This window comes from Dipodomys ordii, unplaced genomic scaffold (genome assembly GCF_000151885.1).
Source record: "Dipodomys ordii isolate 6190 unplaced genomic scaffold, Dord_2.0 Scaffold22, whole genome shotgun sequence".
NCBI lineage: Eukaryota > Metazoa > Chordata > Mammalia > Rodentia > Heteromyidae > Dipodomys > Dipodomys ordii.
In genome coordinates this window covers 6,016,830-6,031,247 of record NW_012267238.1, presented here as the reverse complement: position 1 = coordinate 6,031,247, position 14,418 = coordinate 6,016,830, and the positions used below count along the sequence as shown (strand labels likewise).

The window sequence follows — 14,418 nt, the reverse complement described above, 5'->3', positions numbered from 1 at the left end:
TCCAGGGAGGGAATGACTGGCTGGGGGCGTGGCTCTAGTAGTAGAGTGCCAGTCTTGCAAAGCACAAGGCTCTGAATTCAAACCCCAGTACTGTAACAAAAACAAATTGAATGACTGAAGGATGTTCCTGGTCACAGCCTGAGCTGTGATTCCCAAGTCTTCTCAATCCTCCATTGTTCTTCCCCACAGAGGATAGACAGACACAGGAAGGTTTTTCCAGAATTGCAGTTACATTTATTCTGAAATCAGGACAGGCCTTCTCTTCTCTATTCTGTGGTGACCCCTGGAGGAGGGTAAGCGCAGGGTGGCATGGCTGCAGGCCACACTTATCAGCAAATGGGGACAGTAAGACCTCCTGGGTGCAAAAGGTGAACAAAGCAACTATTCCCCCTTTGACCCATCCTCTTCTGCATGGTCACCAGAACTTCCTGGGGACAGAGGTTCCCGCACAGCCAGGAGCCAGCCTGGCCTACTTGAAGGAGCAGGAGGCAGGGCTGCCATACCAATTATGCTGGGAGTAGGAGGCAGTGCCCAGCCCCCAGGGGAAGCCTACACCAGTGTACCCCTTGGTTCAGGTCTGTCCCTGCATCCCAGGGGGATATGGCCGAGCAGAATTCCACTGGTGAAGCTGCCTGAGGCTCACCTCTCCAGCCCTGACTCAGAAGTCTGAATGTGCCACAGCTATTGACAATGGTGATTACATGAGGGTGACGAGGTCCACAAAGAAAGGGGTGTTATCTTCCCTCCCTCCCTTTCCAAGTGAGGGGCTAATACACAGGAGTCATGGGCCTCACTTAGCAGAGGGAGAAGTCGAGGCACAGGAGGTTTAAGTGACTAGCTCCTGGTCATGTGCACAGTCCCAGGCCCATACCACCCACTGGAAACCTCAGCTTTTGAGAAGGAATCTCTGGCCCTTGTCTTTTTACTGCCTTGCCCCTCTTAATGCACAGCCAGTGGTGAGCAAGGCAAAGAAGTCAGAATCTAGCACCTCCACCAGGATCCCAAACCCCACATTGGGCTCTGGGGTCAGATGTTGGGTTCCCCCAACAAATCGCCATTCTGCAACATCCCACCCCCCCATACCCCCGCCCTGCTCTAGGAACCTAAGCATGGCACACTGCAGCACTAACAGCTCCACAGGAGCCTGGCAGCACCAGCTTGCACACACCAGGGTGCCAGCTGCTCACTCTTCACCCTCCTCTCAGAAGGTTTGCCCTCACCCATCTCTCTCCCCAGGTGGAGCCAAAGTAAAACCAGAGGACCCTCAAAAAATCAGAGTTCAAGAAGAAAAAGAGAGCTCGGTTTCCCCTGGTTAAAAATGAGTTGAAAACACAAAAAGGACATAAAAGAGATGGCTAAGAAGGAATGTTCTGGCCCAGGCCTCAAGACAACACGGAGGCTGGTTGGGGGAACATTCACAGAAGAACTCTGGCTGGGTCACCGAACAGGTGATCTGCCTTCGTGGGTCTGGCCTGGCACCACCTGCTCGAGTCTCTTCTCTCAGGAAAATCTGGGGGCTTACAACAAAGGAGCAAGAGCCTGTCCCTGTGTCCCCACAGCCACAACCCACTGATTGGGCCCCATCCTTCCCACATCACCTCAGCCACCCCATCTCCAGGGGTTTCAGACCAGGCAGGGGCTGGAAAGTAGCAGTGAGAAGATGTCTGTTGCTTGGCTGGGTATCGGTCTCTGAGAAGACCCAAGGACAGAGTGGAGGTGGATGCCAGGGAGGGGGTTCTGCTTCATCTGGGGCCTCCCAGGCACCTCTTACCCTCCTGGAAAATCTCCCCTGAGTGACTAAATGGATAGGGAGGACAAGAGAAGGAAATGTCACCCGCACCTTTCTCCAGTTCCAGCCTGAGCATGAATCCACAGCTGGCCAGGAAAAGTCCTTTCAATGTGACTCAAAAGGGACTGGGGGGGGGTGCTGAGAATTAAGGGCCAGGAGTGGGACATGGGGAACACAGAAATTTGTAAACAAGTGACATCTTCTTGGCACTCCTTGGCAGACAGCAGGGCCTGGAACCATTTTCAACGGATAGACTCCCGTAGCAGTGGCGATCCTGGGGCAGGGAGGGCTATTTTGAAATCTCAGGCAAGATGCCCTGACAAGAAAGGAATGCTCTGAGGCCCTCAGGATACTGGGACTCAGAGAGGGACAGAGATCTCCCAAGGTCACACAGCAAGGCAGTGGAAGAGTGGAAAAAACTCTAGTGTCTGGCTCTCAGGCTGGACCCAGGCCTGGTGGGGACATGCAAGGTGGTGGTGAGAGCTGCTAGAGCAGGTGTCAGACAGCTGTGAGGGATGCACTACTGAGGATGTGCACGGCCACGGTGCCTGGCAAGTCACTGGGCTGCCGGCTACTTCGATCTCGGAGGTGGAGGGTGTGGAGGGCCTGGAGGTCATCTGGATCAGCCTTCAATTGCACCTGGCCCAGAAACTCATCCTTCAGCACACGATGGTTCCAGATCTGGGAGGAGACAGAGCACTGTGAGAGGGGCCATCTCCCAGAACACAATCAGTGGCTGGTGCTGGTGGTGGCAGCTGGACCTGGAACTCTTTCACTTACAATCATGCAATTCAAGCTGTGGAAAGCACCCTGGCTGGTCTGCACCATGGGGGAGACACGCCCATCACGGAGCGCCCTGTCAGTCAAGGCCCTCTTATTCCTATAAAGATCATCTATCATCCGTAGTTTGGCTGCTGATCTTGGACAAACGTAAGCAAGAGACCAACCCCTGCCCAGTTTCCCATCTTTAATATAACCGTAGGTTCATCTGTACCAGCCCCACCATCTGGAAGTCTGTGGTTTGATCCAGTGGGAACTAGTGTTAGGAAGACTTGGAAAAATCTACAGTACTCCCCTGGGGTATGAAGTGTTTGTTTACAGATGGTTTCTCGACCAGAGATGCTGTACTGGGGCCCATGGGGACAGAGAGCTTCCTGTGACCAGCTCAGAATCATCAGCCAGCTACCTTGGCTTAAGAGAGGGAAGCTGTGTCCAAGGGTGCTCAGTTTCTGATTCTTGGTTCAGGGCTCGAGTTAACAGCCACTCATACAACGGGTCCTCCCAGGCCCACTTTTCTTTTTATTTTAAATTGTTTTTATGTCAACACTAGAGCTTGAACTCAGGATCTTGAGTTCTTGTTTCGCTTTTTCACTAAAGAATAGTGCTATATCACTTGAGCCACAGCTCCACGTCTGGCTTTTTAATTCTGGCTGGTTAATTGGCGATAAGAATCTAAAATTTGTCTGTCCAGGCTGTCTTTGAGCCATGGATCTTCAGATCTCAGCCTTCTGAGTAGTTAGGATTACACTGAGCCACTAGTGCCCAGCAATGATTTGTTGTTGTTGTTCTTTGTTTTTCAATAATGGGGTTTGACCTTGGGGCCATAAGCTTGCAAGGAAAATGCTCTATCACTGAGCTATTGACAAACAGAATCCCTCAGTAGGTTCTCTGAAGAATGGCTACCAAGGCTTTAGGCAAGATCAGTAGAGATAGCCACAGTCCCCAGCCAGCAAACTGACCTTGCTGGGTCTCAGAACCACACTAGCTAATCTAACTCATCCACCTTCAGAGGGTACAACTGGAGTGTCAGAAGGGCAGATGAGAGGATTCCAAGACCACACTGGAAGTCAGGGATACGTGGAGAGCCAGACCTTGGCACCTCTGGGTCCTTGTTTGCAGCTTCTGCACCTCTGAGTGGGAGGGGAGAGGGTGGCAGGTGGCAGGCTCACCTGGATGGTGATGGGCTGGCCTGGTTTCTTCCGGTAAAAAATGCCTTTCACGTTATACTCAGGTGTTGAGGTCCCTTTCTGCACAGCTGAGCGGACTTTGTCACCCTCACACTTGATGATCACGTAAGAATTGGCTCCTACGGAGATGGGGGGGGGAGAGCTGGGGTGAGCACGGGGCTAGAATAGGGTCAGGACAAGACAAGTATGTGGGAAGAGACACTTGCCTGGGTTCAGCAATTCATTAGCAGGGGATATTGGAGCCTGAACCCCGCCCCCCCCCCACATACATACAAGCGCGTGCGCACTTCCACAGATGGCAGGGACATACAGGTAATCTCTACCCACAGGTCTTACCCACCTCAGGGCACTACTCCCTTTATCTTTTTATCAGTCATGGGGCTTGAAATCTGGGCCTGGGGGCCAAACCTGAGCTCTTCGGCTCAAGGCTAGAGCTCTACCACTTGAGCCACAGCACCACTTCCAGTTTTCTGGTGGTTAATTGCGGATAAGAGGCTTACACACTTTCCTGCCCGGACTGGCTTTGAACCACGATCCTCAGATCTCAGCCTCCTGAGTAACTAGGATTATAGGCGCGAGCCACTGGCGCCTAGCTCCTTTATCTTTTTTGAGGAGTGCTGGGGATCAAACCCAGGGCCTCATGTATCATATCATTCAGCCACATCTTTTTTTTTTTCCTTTGCAGTACTGGGGTTTGACCTCAGGGTTTTGTGCTTGCCAAGTAGATGCTCTACCACTTGAGTTGTGCCTCTTGCCCCTTTTTGCTTTTGTTGCTTTTCTGATAGGATCTTGCATTTCTTTCTGGGGGCCATCCTGGACTGTGATCCTCCTATCTAAGCCTCCCGCAAAACTAGGATCACAGGCATATACCACCACGCCTAGCTTGTTGGTTGAGACTGGGTCTAAGATCTTCCCGATCTCTACCTCCTGAGTACCTGAAATCACAGGTGAGAGCTATCTTAGCTGACCCTCCCCGGGCTTCATACTTTCATAACTTCTCAGCCCAGAGGAAGCCCTCCCTTCCCGAAGCCTTGCTTCAGTCCTCGGAGCCTACACGTCCCAGTCTCTGACTTCCCCACCACAGGGAAGCTCCCTAGGATCAACAGGGCACTACCCCTCTCTGCAGGCTATGAGAAGTTTGCTAATTCACCAACTACACAAGAGAGGGGGCTGGGATAGCCACCAGGAGAGCCAAAGGGCTTTCCCTGGGGAAGCTCACCTGTTGGGGAGTCCTTGAGGCCAGCAGCCCCCAGGACATGAACTTGGGTCACTTGCTGGGGGTAGCCACACAGGGAGCTCCAGCAGGTTCGAGGGGGTTCATCAAGGCGCAGTTCCCTGGCAGAGGGCAGAGTGGGATCAGAGCAGTATCAGGAAGACAGAGGTGAGGAAAGGGAGATGGGGGTAGAGAGGAGCAGTGTTCAGTCCTGGGCCAGTCCTCTTGGGTAGACTCCATTCATGCAACCCCACGGGCTCCCTGGGCCCACCTGTCTTCTCTCTACCCCTACAGTACCCTGCCTAGCCTCCTTTGGGAAAAAGCATGTCTTTGCACACCTGCTGCAGATCACACTCTTTGCAGGGCATTACCCGAGCTATTTACAATACAAAGTTCTGGGGGACAGGTTGACTATTCCGTTTTTGGAAATGCAGGGGTTTTAACTTAGGGTTTTGCTCTACTACTGGGCCATGCTTCCAGCTGGTTTTTGTGGCTTTTTTTTTTTTTTGGCTTCTGTTATTTTTCAGGTAGGATCTCAATTTTTTGCCTGGAGTGGCCTTGGACCTTGATCCTCCTACCAAGACCTCCCAAGCAGCTGGGATCACAGGTGTGACTTGTTGGTTGAAATGGGATCTTGCTAACTTGCTCAGGCTTCAAACCTCAATCTTCCAGAGTAACTAGAATTACAGGTATGCACTACTACACCTGACAACAGGTAGCTGTAACCTGTCCATTATTACAGATTAGCGAGCATCAGGCTCCCTGCCAAGGCAGCTGGAAAGCAGTGAATAGGGGCTGGCAGGAGCCAGAGAACTTGAGGGAACTTGAATGCACAGCACAGCTGCTTCCTGGGCCTGGGACATGGGCAGGGTCCACCTGTGCTGCAGACACCAGGTCTAGGCTGCATGCCAAGATGAGGGAGGGCCACAAAGGGTCTGAACCCAGCAGGGAGCGGGATGTTTAGCAGTTCCCTGGTCCCAAGAGCCAGTTTCCATGGGAGATAGTGGTGGCAGGGGCCCTGCCATCAGGCAGGTGAAGGGCCTGGATGACCCATAATACTTTTCTAACCTGGATCCCTATTAGCTTCTGGAAAATGCAGTGTCAGTCTGGGACTTGGGATGCAGGCAGACCAAGTGAGGAGAGCAAAATACTCGCGGGAGACCTAAGCGTCGTGCACATGTGAGTCACTGCTCCTAGCAAAGCTCAAGAGAGGCGGGGGCAGGCCAGGGCTGGAGAGAAAGAGGATGGGCAGGGGGACCAGCCCAGGAATGGGTGTCTAGGCTCCATGTCTTGGGCAGACACTGTATCCAGCATGGATGGATGGATCCACATCTCCCCCATCTGCCCTGGCCCAATGCAGCCCCCACCCCACACACCGGCAGTTCGAGGGCACGTCGGTGAAGACTCGGAGCAGGAACTCTCCCGTGTGACCCGGCTCAAAGGTGGTGGGGATGATGACGTAGCGGCCCTCGGGCTGCTCCGTGCGCAGGAAGACGCTGCGGGAGTTGATATAGATGGAGCTGGCGGCCTTGTGCTGCAGGCTGTGCATGCGGTACTGGCGGTTCTCTTCCACCTGTGGGGAGATGGGAGGAATTGGGTCACTCGGAAACCCATCCCACAGCACCTCAGCACCTCCCCCCATTCTCCCTGCCACCAAAAAGTATGGTGGAATCTATATGAAATGTCCAGAATTGGCAGATCTCTAGGCAGAGGTGGAATAGTGCTTGCTCAGGAGGATGGGCAGGATTGGGTGATAATGGCTGAAGATAGCAGGGATTCTATGGGGGATGATAAAAGTGTTCTAAAATTGGTGGTGAGGGGCTGGGAAGGTGGCTCAGTGGTAGAGCGCTTGCCTTGCATACTTGAGGCCCTGGGTTCGATTCCTCAGCACCACATAAGCAAAAAGAAAAAAGCCGGAAGTGGCGTTGTAGCTCAAGTGGCAGAGCACTAGCCTACTTCCAGCTTTTTTGGTGGCTAATTGGAGATAAGAGTCTCATGGACTTTCGACTTTCCTGCCCCAGGCTGGCTTCAAACCTCAATCTTCAGATCTCAGCTTCCTGAGTAGCTAGGATTATAGGCATGAGTTACTTGTGCCTGGCTATTGTATGCTTTAAATGAGTGAATTCAGTGGTCTGGGAATTACCTATCAACTAAAAGTGGGGTGGGTAGAGCAGTGTTACTGGCTCACAGCCGTAATCCTAGCTACCCAGGAGGCTGAGATCTGAGGATCCTAGTTCAAAGCCAACCTGGGCAGACAAATTTGAGCAACTACTCTTTATCCAATCAATCAGCAAAAAAAGTCAGAAGTGGGGGTGTGGTAGAACACCATCCTTAACCAAAAAAACCTAAGTTCAAGCCTAGCACCAGCACAAAATACTAGTAATAATAACAGTAATAATAATGATAATGTGGAGTTAAGTTAGGAATAGCCAACAATACCCCTGAGGTTTCTATCACAACAAAAATGGGAACAGTAGTCCCCCCCCATCCCATGACGAGTTTCAGTTACCTACAGTTAGCTATACTCTGAAAATATTAGATGAAAAACTCCACAGGCTGGAGGTGTGTTCAAGTGCTAGAATACTAGGTGAGAAATAAGCTGAGCAAGCATGAGGCCCTGAATTTAAACCCCAATACAGAAAAAAAAAAGAGTCAAGGAATAAACAATTCATCAATGTTCAATCTTGGACTGGTTCTGAACAATGTGACGGAATCTTTTCCCATCTCTGAAGGCCTCCATCCTGCATACCCATGCTGTGAAGGCATGAGTAGCCATTTTGGATGCAGTTCCAGGCATCTGCTGAGGGTCTGGAAACAAATTCCCCAAGGATAAGCTCCTATCATGATCCGCCTGATTCATAGCACAAACGTACGAATTACATCATCAGGACATACTGCATACGATGCCATCGCCATATCAGCACAGCAGCATGGAGCCAGCACAGCTGCTTTGACATGACTGAACCCATCCATGTGGTTTCAAGTCCTTGCGATCTGACACGCACATGGGCTCCTACTATGCTAACTGCCACCTCACGTACCTCGTGTGGAAGGCCTCAGTTTCGAGGTCAAGGGGCGTGGCTGGTGAGAGACTGCCTAGCTCTTTCAATGACGATCCTGGAGGTTGCTTGCAAGACCTCCAACACAGGTTGATGACAGAGTCTGAACCCCGGGCAGTGAGGGCCCATCCAATACCCAGGACCTCCCAGAGCATAGCCCAACTATCCACAGTCCTCCTCTTCCTCATCAGACATCCGGGCCTATGGGTCTCCTCAGAAAGGGATCAGGCTGAGAGTTCCCTGCCACAACATGGTCCTCCCCAATGCATTCCCATCATGTCAGCCTCTGTGACCTGGATGGCTTGACCCGAGTGTTGTAGAGTGTTCTCCCAAACACAGGCAGCCCAAACTCCAGCTCCCTCACCCCCTGTGCCCACAGCAGGGCCTCACCTTGTAGATATCGAAGCCAATGGCCAGGTTCTCGCCCTTGCCCTCCCGGCGGGTGGAGCGCTTGGGCCGCTGCTGGATGCAGATCAACACTTCATCCTCTGGCTTCTTGACCTCAAAGATATACTGCAGGTGTGGCCAAGGAAAGAGACACTGCAGTGAGACCATGCAGAGTAGGGCACAGGGGAACCCACACTCCAGACAGCATGAGCTTAGGCCAGGTCAATGATATCTCCTCTGTTAGATGGGCCTGCTGCTATCTACACTGCCCCCTGCTGGAAGGTTGGAGAACTCACTGAGGTGCCTAGCCCACAAGTTGGCGCTCCATAAATGCAAATTAGAGCCAAGAGCCCCTGGCTCTTGCTTGTAATCCTCATTACTCAGGAGGCTTGGATCTGAGGCTCAAGGTTCAAAGAGAACCACCATTTCACATCAGATGGGAGGCCGGGGCTTCATGACCTCTGGATACAGCCGACATGCCCACCTACCCCCATTGTAGAGACACACTGAGGCCCAGGGATGTCTCCACTCAGGAGCCCCCCAGCAAGGCAGCAGGCCCCAAGACTGCCCACCTGTGGGTTCTGGAAGAAGGTGTCTTTGTGGTTGATGCAGCCCCCACTGCGGTTCTGCCGTGGATCTTCGTGTCGCGTCCAGGCACCACGCAGCCGGGCCTCCTCCCATGTCTTGTGGATGCTCAGATATGATGTGTTGATCAGTCGACACTTGATGATGTCCGTGAAGTACCGACACAAGTCCTCGAAAGTCATCCTGGGCATGAAGAGGGCCTGAGCAGGCGCCTGTCCCCACCCCACACACCTGACACACTATGTTCCCTGAACGTCTTCATGTGGGAGCAAGCTCACTTTGGGCCTCAGTTTTCTCATCGGCCAAATGGGGACAAAGCTGCGCACCAGTGGCTCATGTGTATAATCCTAGCTACTGAGGAGGCTGAGATCTGAGATCATGTTTTGAGACCAGCCTTGGTAGGAAAGTCTATGAAATGTATCTCCAATTGCCCAGCAAAAAGCTGGAAATGGAGCTGTAGCTCAAGTGGTAAAGTGCTAGCCTTTAAAGCTAAGGCTCGGTGCCTAGGTTCTGAGTTCACTCTAAGGGACAGTGATATTAATCATGGCCACTGGTGGCTCATGTCTGTAATCCTAGCTACTCAGGAGGCTGAGATCTGAGGATCAAGGTTCAAAGACAGCCTGAGCAGTAGATTCCATGAGACTCTTATCTCCAATTAACCACAAGAAAAACCAGACATGAAGCTGTGGCTCACGTGGTATAGTACTAGCCTTTAGCATAAAAGCTAAGGGTCAGTGCCTAGGTCTGAGTTCAAGCACTAGTATGGCACAAATCACTAATGTAGAGCTGAAGCTGTAGCTCAGTACAGAGACGGCTTAACAGGTGAAAGGTCCTAGGGTTTGTTTTTTGTTTTTTTTTTTTCCTCTAGTCCTGAGGCTTGAACTCAGGGCCTAAACACTATCCCTGAGCTTCTTTTGGTCAAGGCTGGCACTCTACCACTTGAACCACCACTTCGGCCTTTTCTGTTTACATGGTACTGAGGAATCAAACCCAGGGCTTTATGAATGCTAAGCAAGCACTCTACCACTAAGCCACATTCCCAGCCTCAAGGTCCTAGGTTTGATCCACAAAAAAACAAAACCCCAAAACATTAGTGAGTAGCCCTCTGTGGCTTATCAAGCCTGTCTTTGTCCATTACCTCCTGCTGAACCTCTGGGAGGCCTAGGTAAAGCGTGGTGGGCAGTATGTGGTAGCAGCCAGCATTTTCTGGGGTCACCACAGCTATGCCCACTTCCGGGAGCCTGCCAGGGGTAAGGGAGCTGCGTAGAGTGTGAGTGTGTCAGCAGGGACGGGAGAGGCAGCCCTTCCCATGAAGGAAGCTTTGGCTGCCTTCATTCAATTGCCTTGAGCTAGACTGGGCAGTGGGTCTCATCTAGAGCTGCAGCCAGGGTTGGGGTGTGTGCAGATGCTCAGTTGGCACTACAGAGGGGTCACAGCCAGCGTGCCAAGGCTCATTGTCATTGGTCTGCCTGGGGGGGGGAGTGTTCCTCATGGCATTCACCCCATCCTTGCCAAGGAAGTGGCTATGTCTCCACATGAGCCTGACATGGTGACAGAATAGAATGCAGGGAAAGGACAGATGAGAATACACATGGTGAATGGATTCAGGTAAGTGGACACAGGTGGATGGATGCAGGATGCTTCGTCTTCCCAACGCAGCCCTACCTCCTGTCTCCCCTGAACTCCCTCCTCCCACGCTATGACAGGTGTGCTGTCTCTGCACCTCCACCTATTCTCTGCACTCCATTTGCCAGTGCACCCCATATCTGCAGCCCACTTTTCAAGGCTTCAACCTGAGTGCCAGAGCAGCACCCTCGGGTGATCAAAGGATTCTCCTGGGCCGCTCATCTTGCAGAAGATGACATCCAGGGACGCACAGTGAACTGCTGACAGGGCTGGGCTGCAGTCCCACTGCTGACTCCTCAAGGCCCAGAGGTGCCCCTCAGCCCCAACACCAAACTTACCAGAACTCGCCGTCATCCTGCACGGTCACGCCCATCTTCTCCCGCTCACTCTTGCTCACTTTCTGCCACTCCTCTGAGCTGTGGGGTGGGTGCAAGGGCCGGGGGAAGGGCAAAAGCAGTGTAAGAGGAGGACCGTCCCCAAGGGATGGCTCAGCACCAGGCCAACCTCGATGCAGGGGACTTAGGGGCACCCTGGGTCAAGCCTGCCTGTCCCCTCCCACAGGGACCTGAGGCTGTCCCCGTGTTACCACAAGGAGGTTTAGAAGCAAGGCTGTAGATCTAGGACGAGGGGCCGGAAACCCCAAGGGAGGGGGCTCCCTTGCACAAAGCAGCAGCCCACTCACAGGGCTGCTGGCCCCCCTCTGTCTCCCCCACCCACTCTCCGCAAAAGTGTCTCACCAACTGTTCCCCACGGGTCAGCTCCTCACACCTCCGGGCAAATTCCCACACAATCTCAGAAGTTTCTTTTCCTCTGATTCTTCTAGCCCCGGGTGCCACCTATTCCAGGAAGCCCACCTATGCTTGTCTAAACCCGTATGCCGACGCCCTCTTCCCTGGGCCTTACGTGTCACTCCAGGGTCCGTTCCACTCCCGCTCGCCCCAGGGATTCCGCAGCCGGATCATGTCCAGCTTTTCAGATTTGAAGAAGGCCAGGAGGCCATGGCCCAGGCGCACCTTCCGCACATCGGTGACGGCATACGCATGGCCCTTCACCAGGCCGCACGCCAGGCGGGCTTCCATGTCAGCCGCTGTCACGGCCTGCAGGAGGACACAGATGCGCAGAGGTGGGGGCAACACTGGAACCCGGATGAGACTTAGCACTAGATCTAGGCAGGGGGCCCGACGCCCCCGGCAGGGAGGCCCTGGAGCTGCAGTCTCTCACTGGCAGCCTGTGGGCTGTGCAGGGGAAGCGCTGGGCTGCCTTGGCAAATCCCAGGAATGGACAGTGTGCTGGAGCCCACCTGCCCTGTCTCAGCTGATTGCTAAGTACTGGCGGTTAAACCACGGGTAGCTGGAACTTGGCGGTGGACGTAGGAGTATTTATACCACCCAAATCAACAATTGCTACCAACGAGGGCTTTTCTGTTTCTAGAGAGCCTGTTTAGCAGGGAGCAGGTGAGTCTGGGTTCAAATCGCGCCTTCGCTGAGCCCAGTTTTCTCATCTGACACCCGAGCAATGCATGCAGTCAGATGACCCTCCTGAGAACCCAGCGCTGGGTCCAACGCCTCCCACCTTCCCACCTTCCTGCCGACCAAGAGGGTCTGAAGGGGGGGGGGGCACCGCCCCGTGAGGAGGGAGGGCAGGGTCTAGGCCTGATCCCCAGCACTGGCTTCCATCCCCCAGGGGCTGAGGGTCTGTTTGATGAGCCGCCCAGGGCCCGGGCTCTGGCCAGGGCCTCACGGCCAGCTCTCTGCACTCGGGGCTGAATTCTCACCTTGATAGAGGCGCTGATGAGGCCTCCCCGGCTGTGCACCTTCAACACACGCTCAAACAGCTGGCTCCGTTTGGCCTCGTCGTGGGCAAAGTCCCCTTCAGTCAGGTCGATGGGCTCAGAAACACCCCCTGTGAAGTCCACCAGCGCATCTGCCGTGTTGCCTCCATCCAGGGCCTGGTAACAGCCCGCCAGCCTGGGAAGCAATGTGGAAAAAAAAATCTCCCATTCATGTTCCCTGACCCATCTCGATCCTTTACCTTCTAGGGGAGATTTTTGAAACTTAGAGAGGTCAAGCAAATTGGGAAGGTCACACAGCAGGCCCCAGCACTGCCACGATGCGATAGAACCCAGGTCTCAACTTTCAGGACGATTTGTCCCTAAGCCTTGGTGGATCTTTCTTTACAAATTAGCTGTCCAAAACACCTACTGGTGTTTTCCAAGAGCACTAAAATCTCATGTATCTTTTTTTTTTTTTTTTTCAGTCGTGGGGCTTGAACTCTGGGCCTGGGCGCTGTCCCTCAGCTCTTCAGCTCAAGGCGAGCTCTCTACCACTTGAGCCACAGCGCCACTTCCAGTTTTCTGGTGGTTTATTGGAGATGAGAGTCTCATGGTCTTTCCTGCCCAGGCTGGCTTTGAACCACGATCCTCAGATCTCAGTCTCCTGAGTAGCTAGGATTACAGGCGTGAGCCACCGGTGCCCAGCTTCATGTATCTTTTGACAGACCAATTCTGGATAAGTAATATGATTTATAAGGATATAATATCAAAAATAACCTAAATGTCCAGCAAGAGGGGCTTGGTCACCAGCACTCAGCTATGAGTGCATTTCTTTTTGACTAAGGCACCCCTCCCTTTGTTTTCTTCTGTTTTCTTCCAGTTTTATCCTCCTACCCCCACCCACAAGTTGTATAGTTCATTTTTTTTTTAATTTTTTTTTTTGGGTCCGGTCGTGGGGCCTGAACTCGGCCTGGGTGCTGTCCCTCAGCTCTTCAGCTCAAGGCTAGCGCTCTACCACTTGAGCCACAGTGCCACTTCCGGCTTTTTTCTTTTTGCTTATGTGGCGCTGAGGAATTGAACCCAGGGCCTTATGCATGCAAGGCAAGCGCTCTACCACTGAGCCACCTTCCCAGCCCCGTATAGTTCATTTTCAACATAGTATCTAGTGAGTACCACTGCTACATTTGCTCAACCTTTGTCCCTCCATTTCTGTGGCCCCCCCTTGCCCACCCAAAGACAGATAGACAAATAAGACAAAAAGAAAAGAAAGCAAAAACAGCAACAAAGAAAAAACCTTCTTGTTTCCATTGGAGTTCATTTTGATAAATATTATTTTATATAATCAGAGGCACATAGGCCTTGCACCTCTGTGTTCCTCTCCTAAGAGTCCAGCTATGTTTAAAATTTTAAGTTGTTATTGATGAGGGCAGAGAGGGGTGCAGAGCGTGAAGTAGGGGGCTGGAGACTGAGGGGGCAGGGCCTGGAGCCCACAGGGGCAGGGGTTCATGAACTCAGGTTGCCCAAAACAGGAAAGGGGGTCGGAGGGGGCTGATATTTGTGCAATTCTTTCTATACTTTCTGGGTTTTCTATAAATGCATGCATTCACTGTATAGTTTATAAAGCAAATAAGCATAAAAATGGGGCAGCCGCCTGGCGCCGGTGGCTCACGCCTGTCATCCTAGCTACTCAGGAGGCTGAGATCTGAGGATCACAGTTCAAAGCCAGCTGGGGCAGGAAAGTCCGTGAGACTCTTATCTCCAAAAACCACTAGAAAACCGGAAGTGGCGCTGTGGCTCAAGCAGTAGAGCGCTTGCCTTGGGCTGAAGAGCGCAGGGGCAGTGCCCAAGCCCAGAGTTCAAGCCCCACGACCGACCAAATAAAGAAAAAAAAAATGGGGCAGCCAGTGTAGAACACAGCTGGCAGTTCTTCAAGGAGGTAAGCAAAACCCAAAACAGGGGCAGCAATTCTCTGAATACAGAATTTGCACTCATACTCATGGCAGCACACACATAAGAGTCTG

The 14,418-nt window shown here is 52.6% G+C and overlaps 1 protein-coding gene across 1 annotated transcript in view; it reads right to left on the bottom strand.

The window, feature by feature from the left end:
- Window positions 1–210: 210 nt before the first annotated feature.
- Window positions 211–14,418, bottom strand: part of Capn5 (calpain 5) — a 43,367-nt gene continuing 29,159 nt past the window's right edge. The window contains exons 4-12 of the mRNA XM_013014206.1: window positions 12,401–12,593; window positions 11,530–11,723; window positions 10,965–11,042; window positions 8,988–9,183; window positions 8,419–8,541; window positions 6,346–6,542; window positions 4,976–5,091; window positions 3,739–3,875; window positions 211–2,470 (exon numbers count right to left, since the gene is read on the bottom strand). Of these exons, the coding sequence (XP_012869660.1) occupies window positions 2,288–2,470; window positions 3,739–3,875; window positions 4,976–5,091; window positions 6,346–6,542; window positions 8,419–8,541; window positions 8,988–9,183; window positions 10,965–11,042; window positions 11,530–11,723; window positions 12,401–12,593 (1,417 nt within the window). The 3' untranslated portion in view covers window positions 211–2,287. The remainder of the gene's footprint in view (window positions 2,471–3,738; window positions 3,876–4,975; window positions 5,092–6,345; window positions 6,543–8,418; window positions 8,542–8,987; window positions 9,184–10,964; window positions 11,043–11,529; window positions 11,724–12,400; window positions 12,594–14,418) is intronic.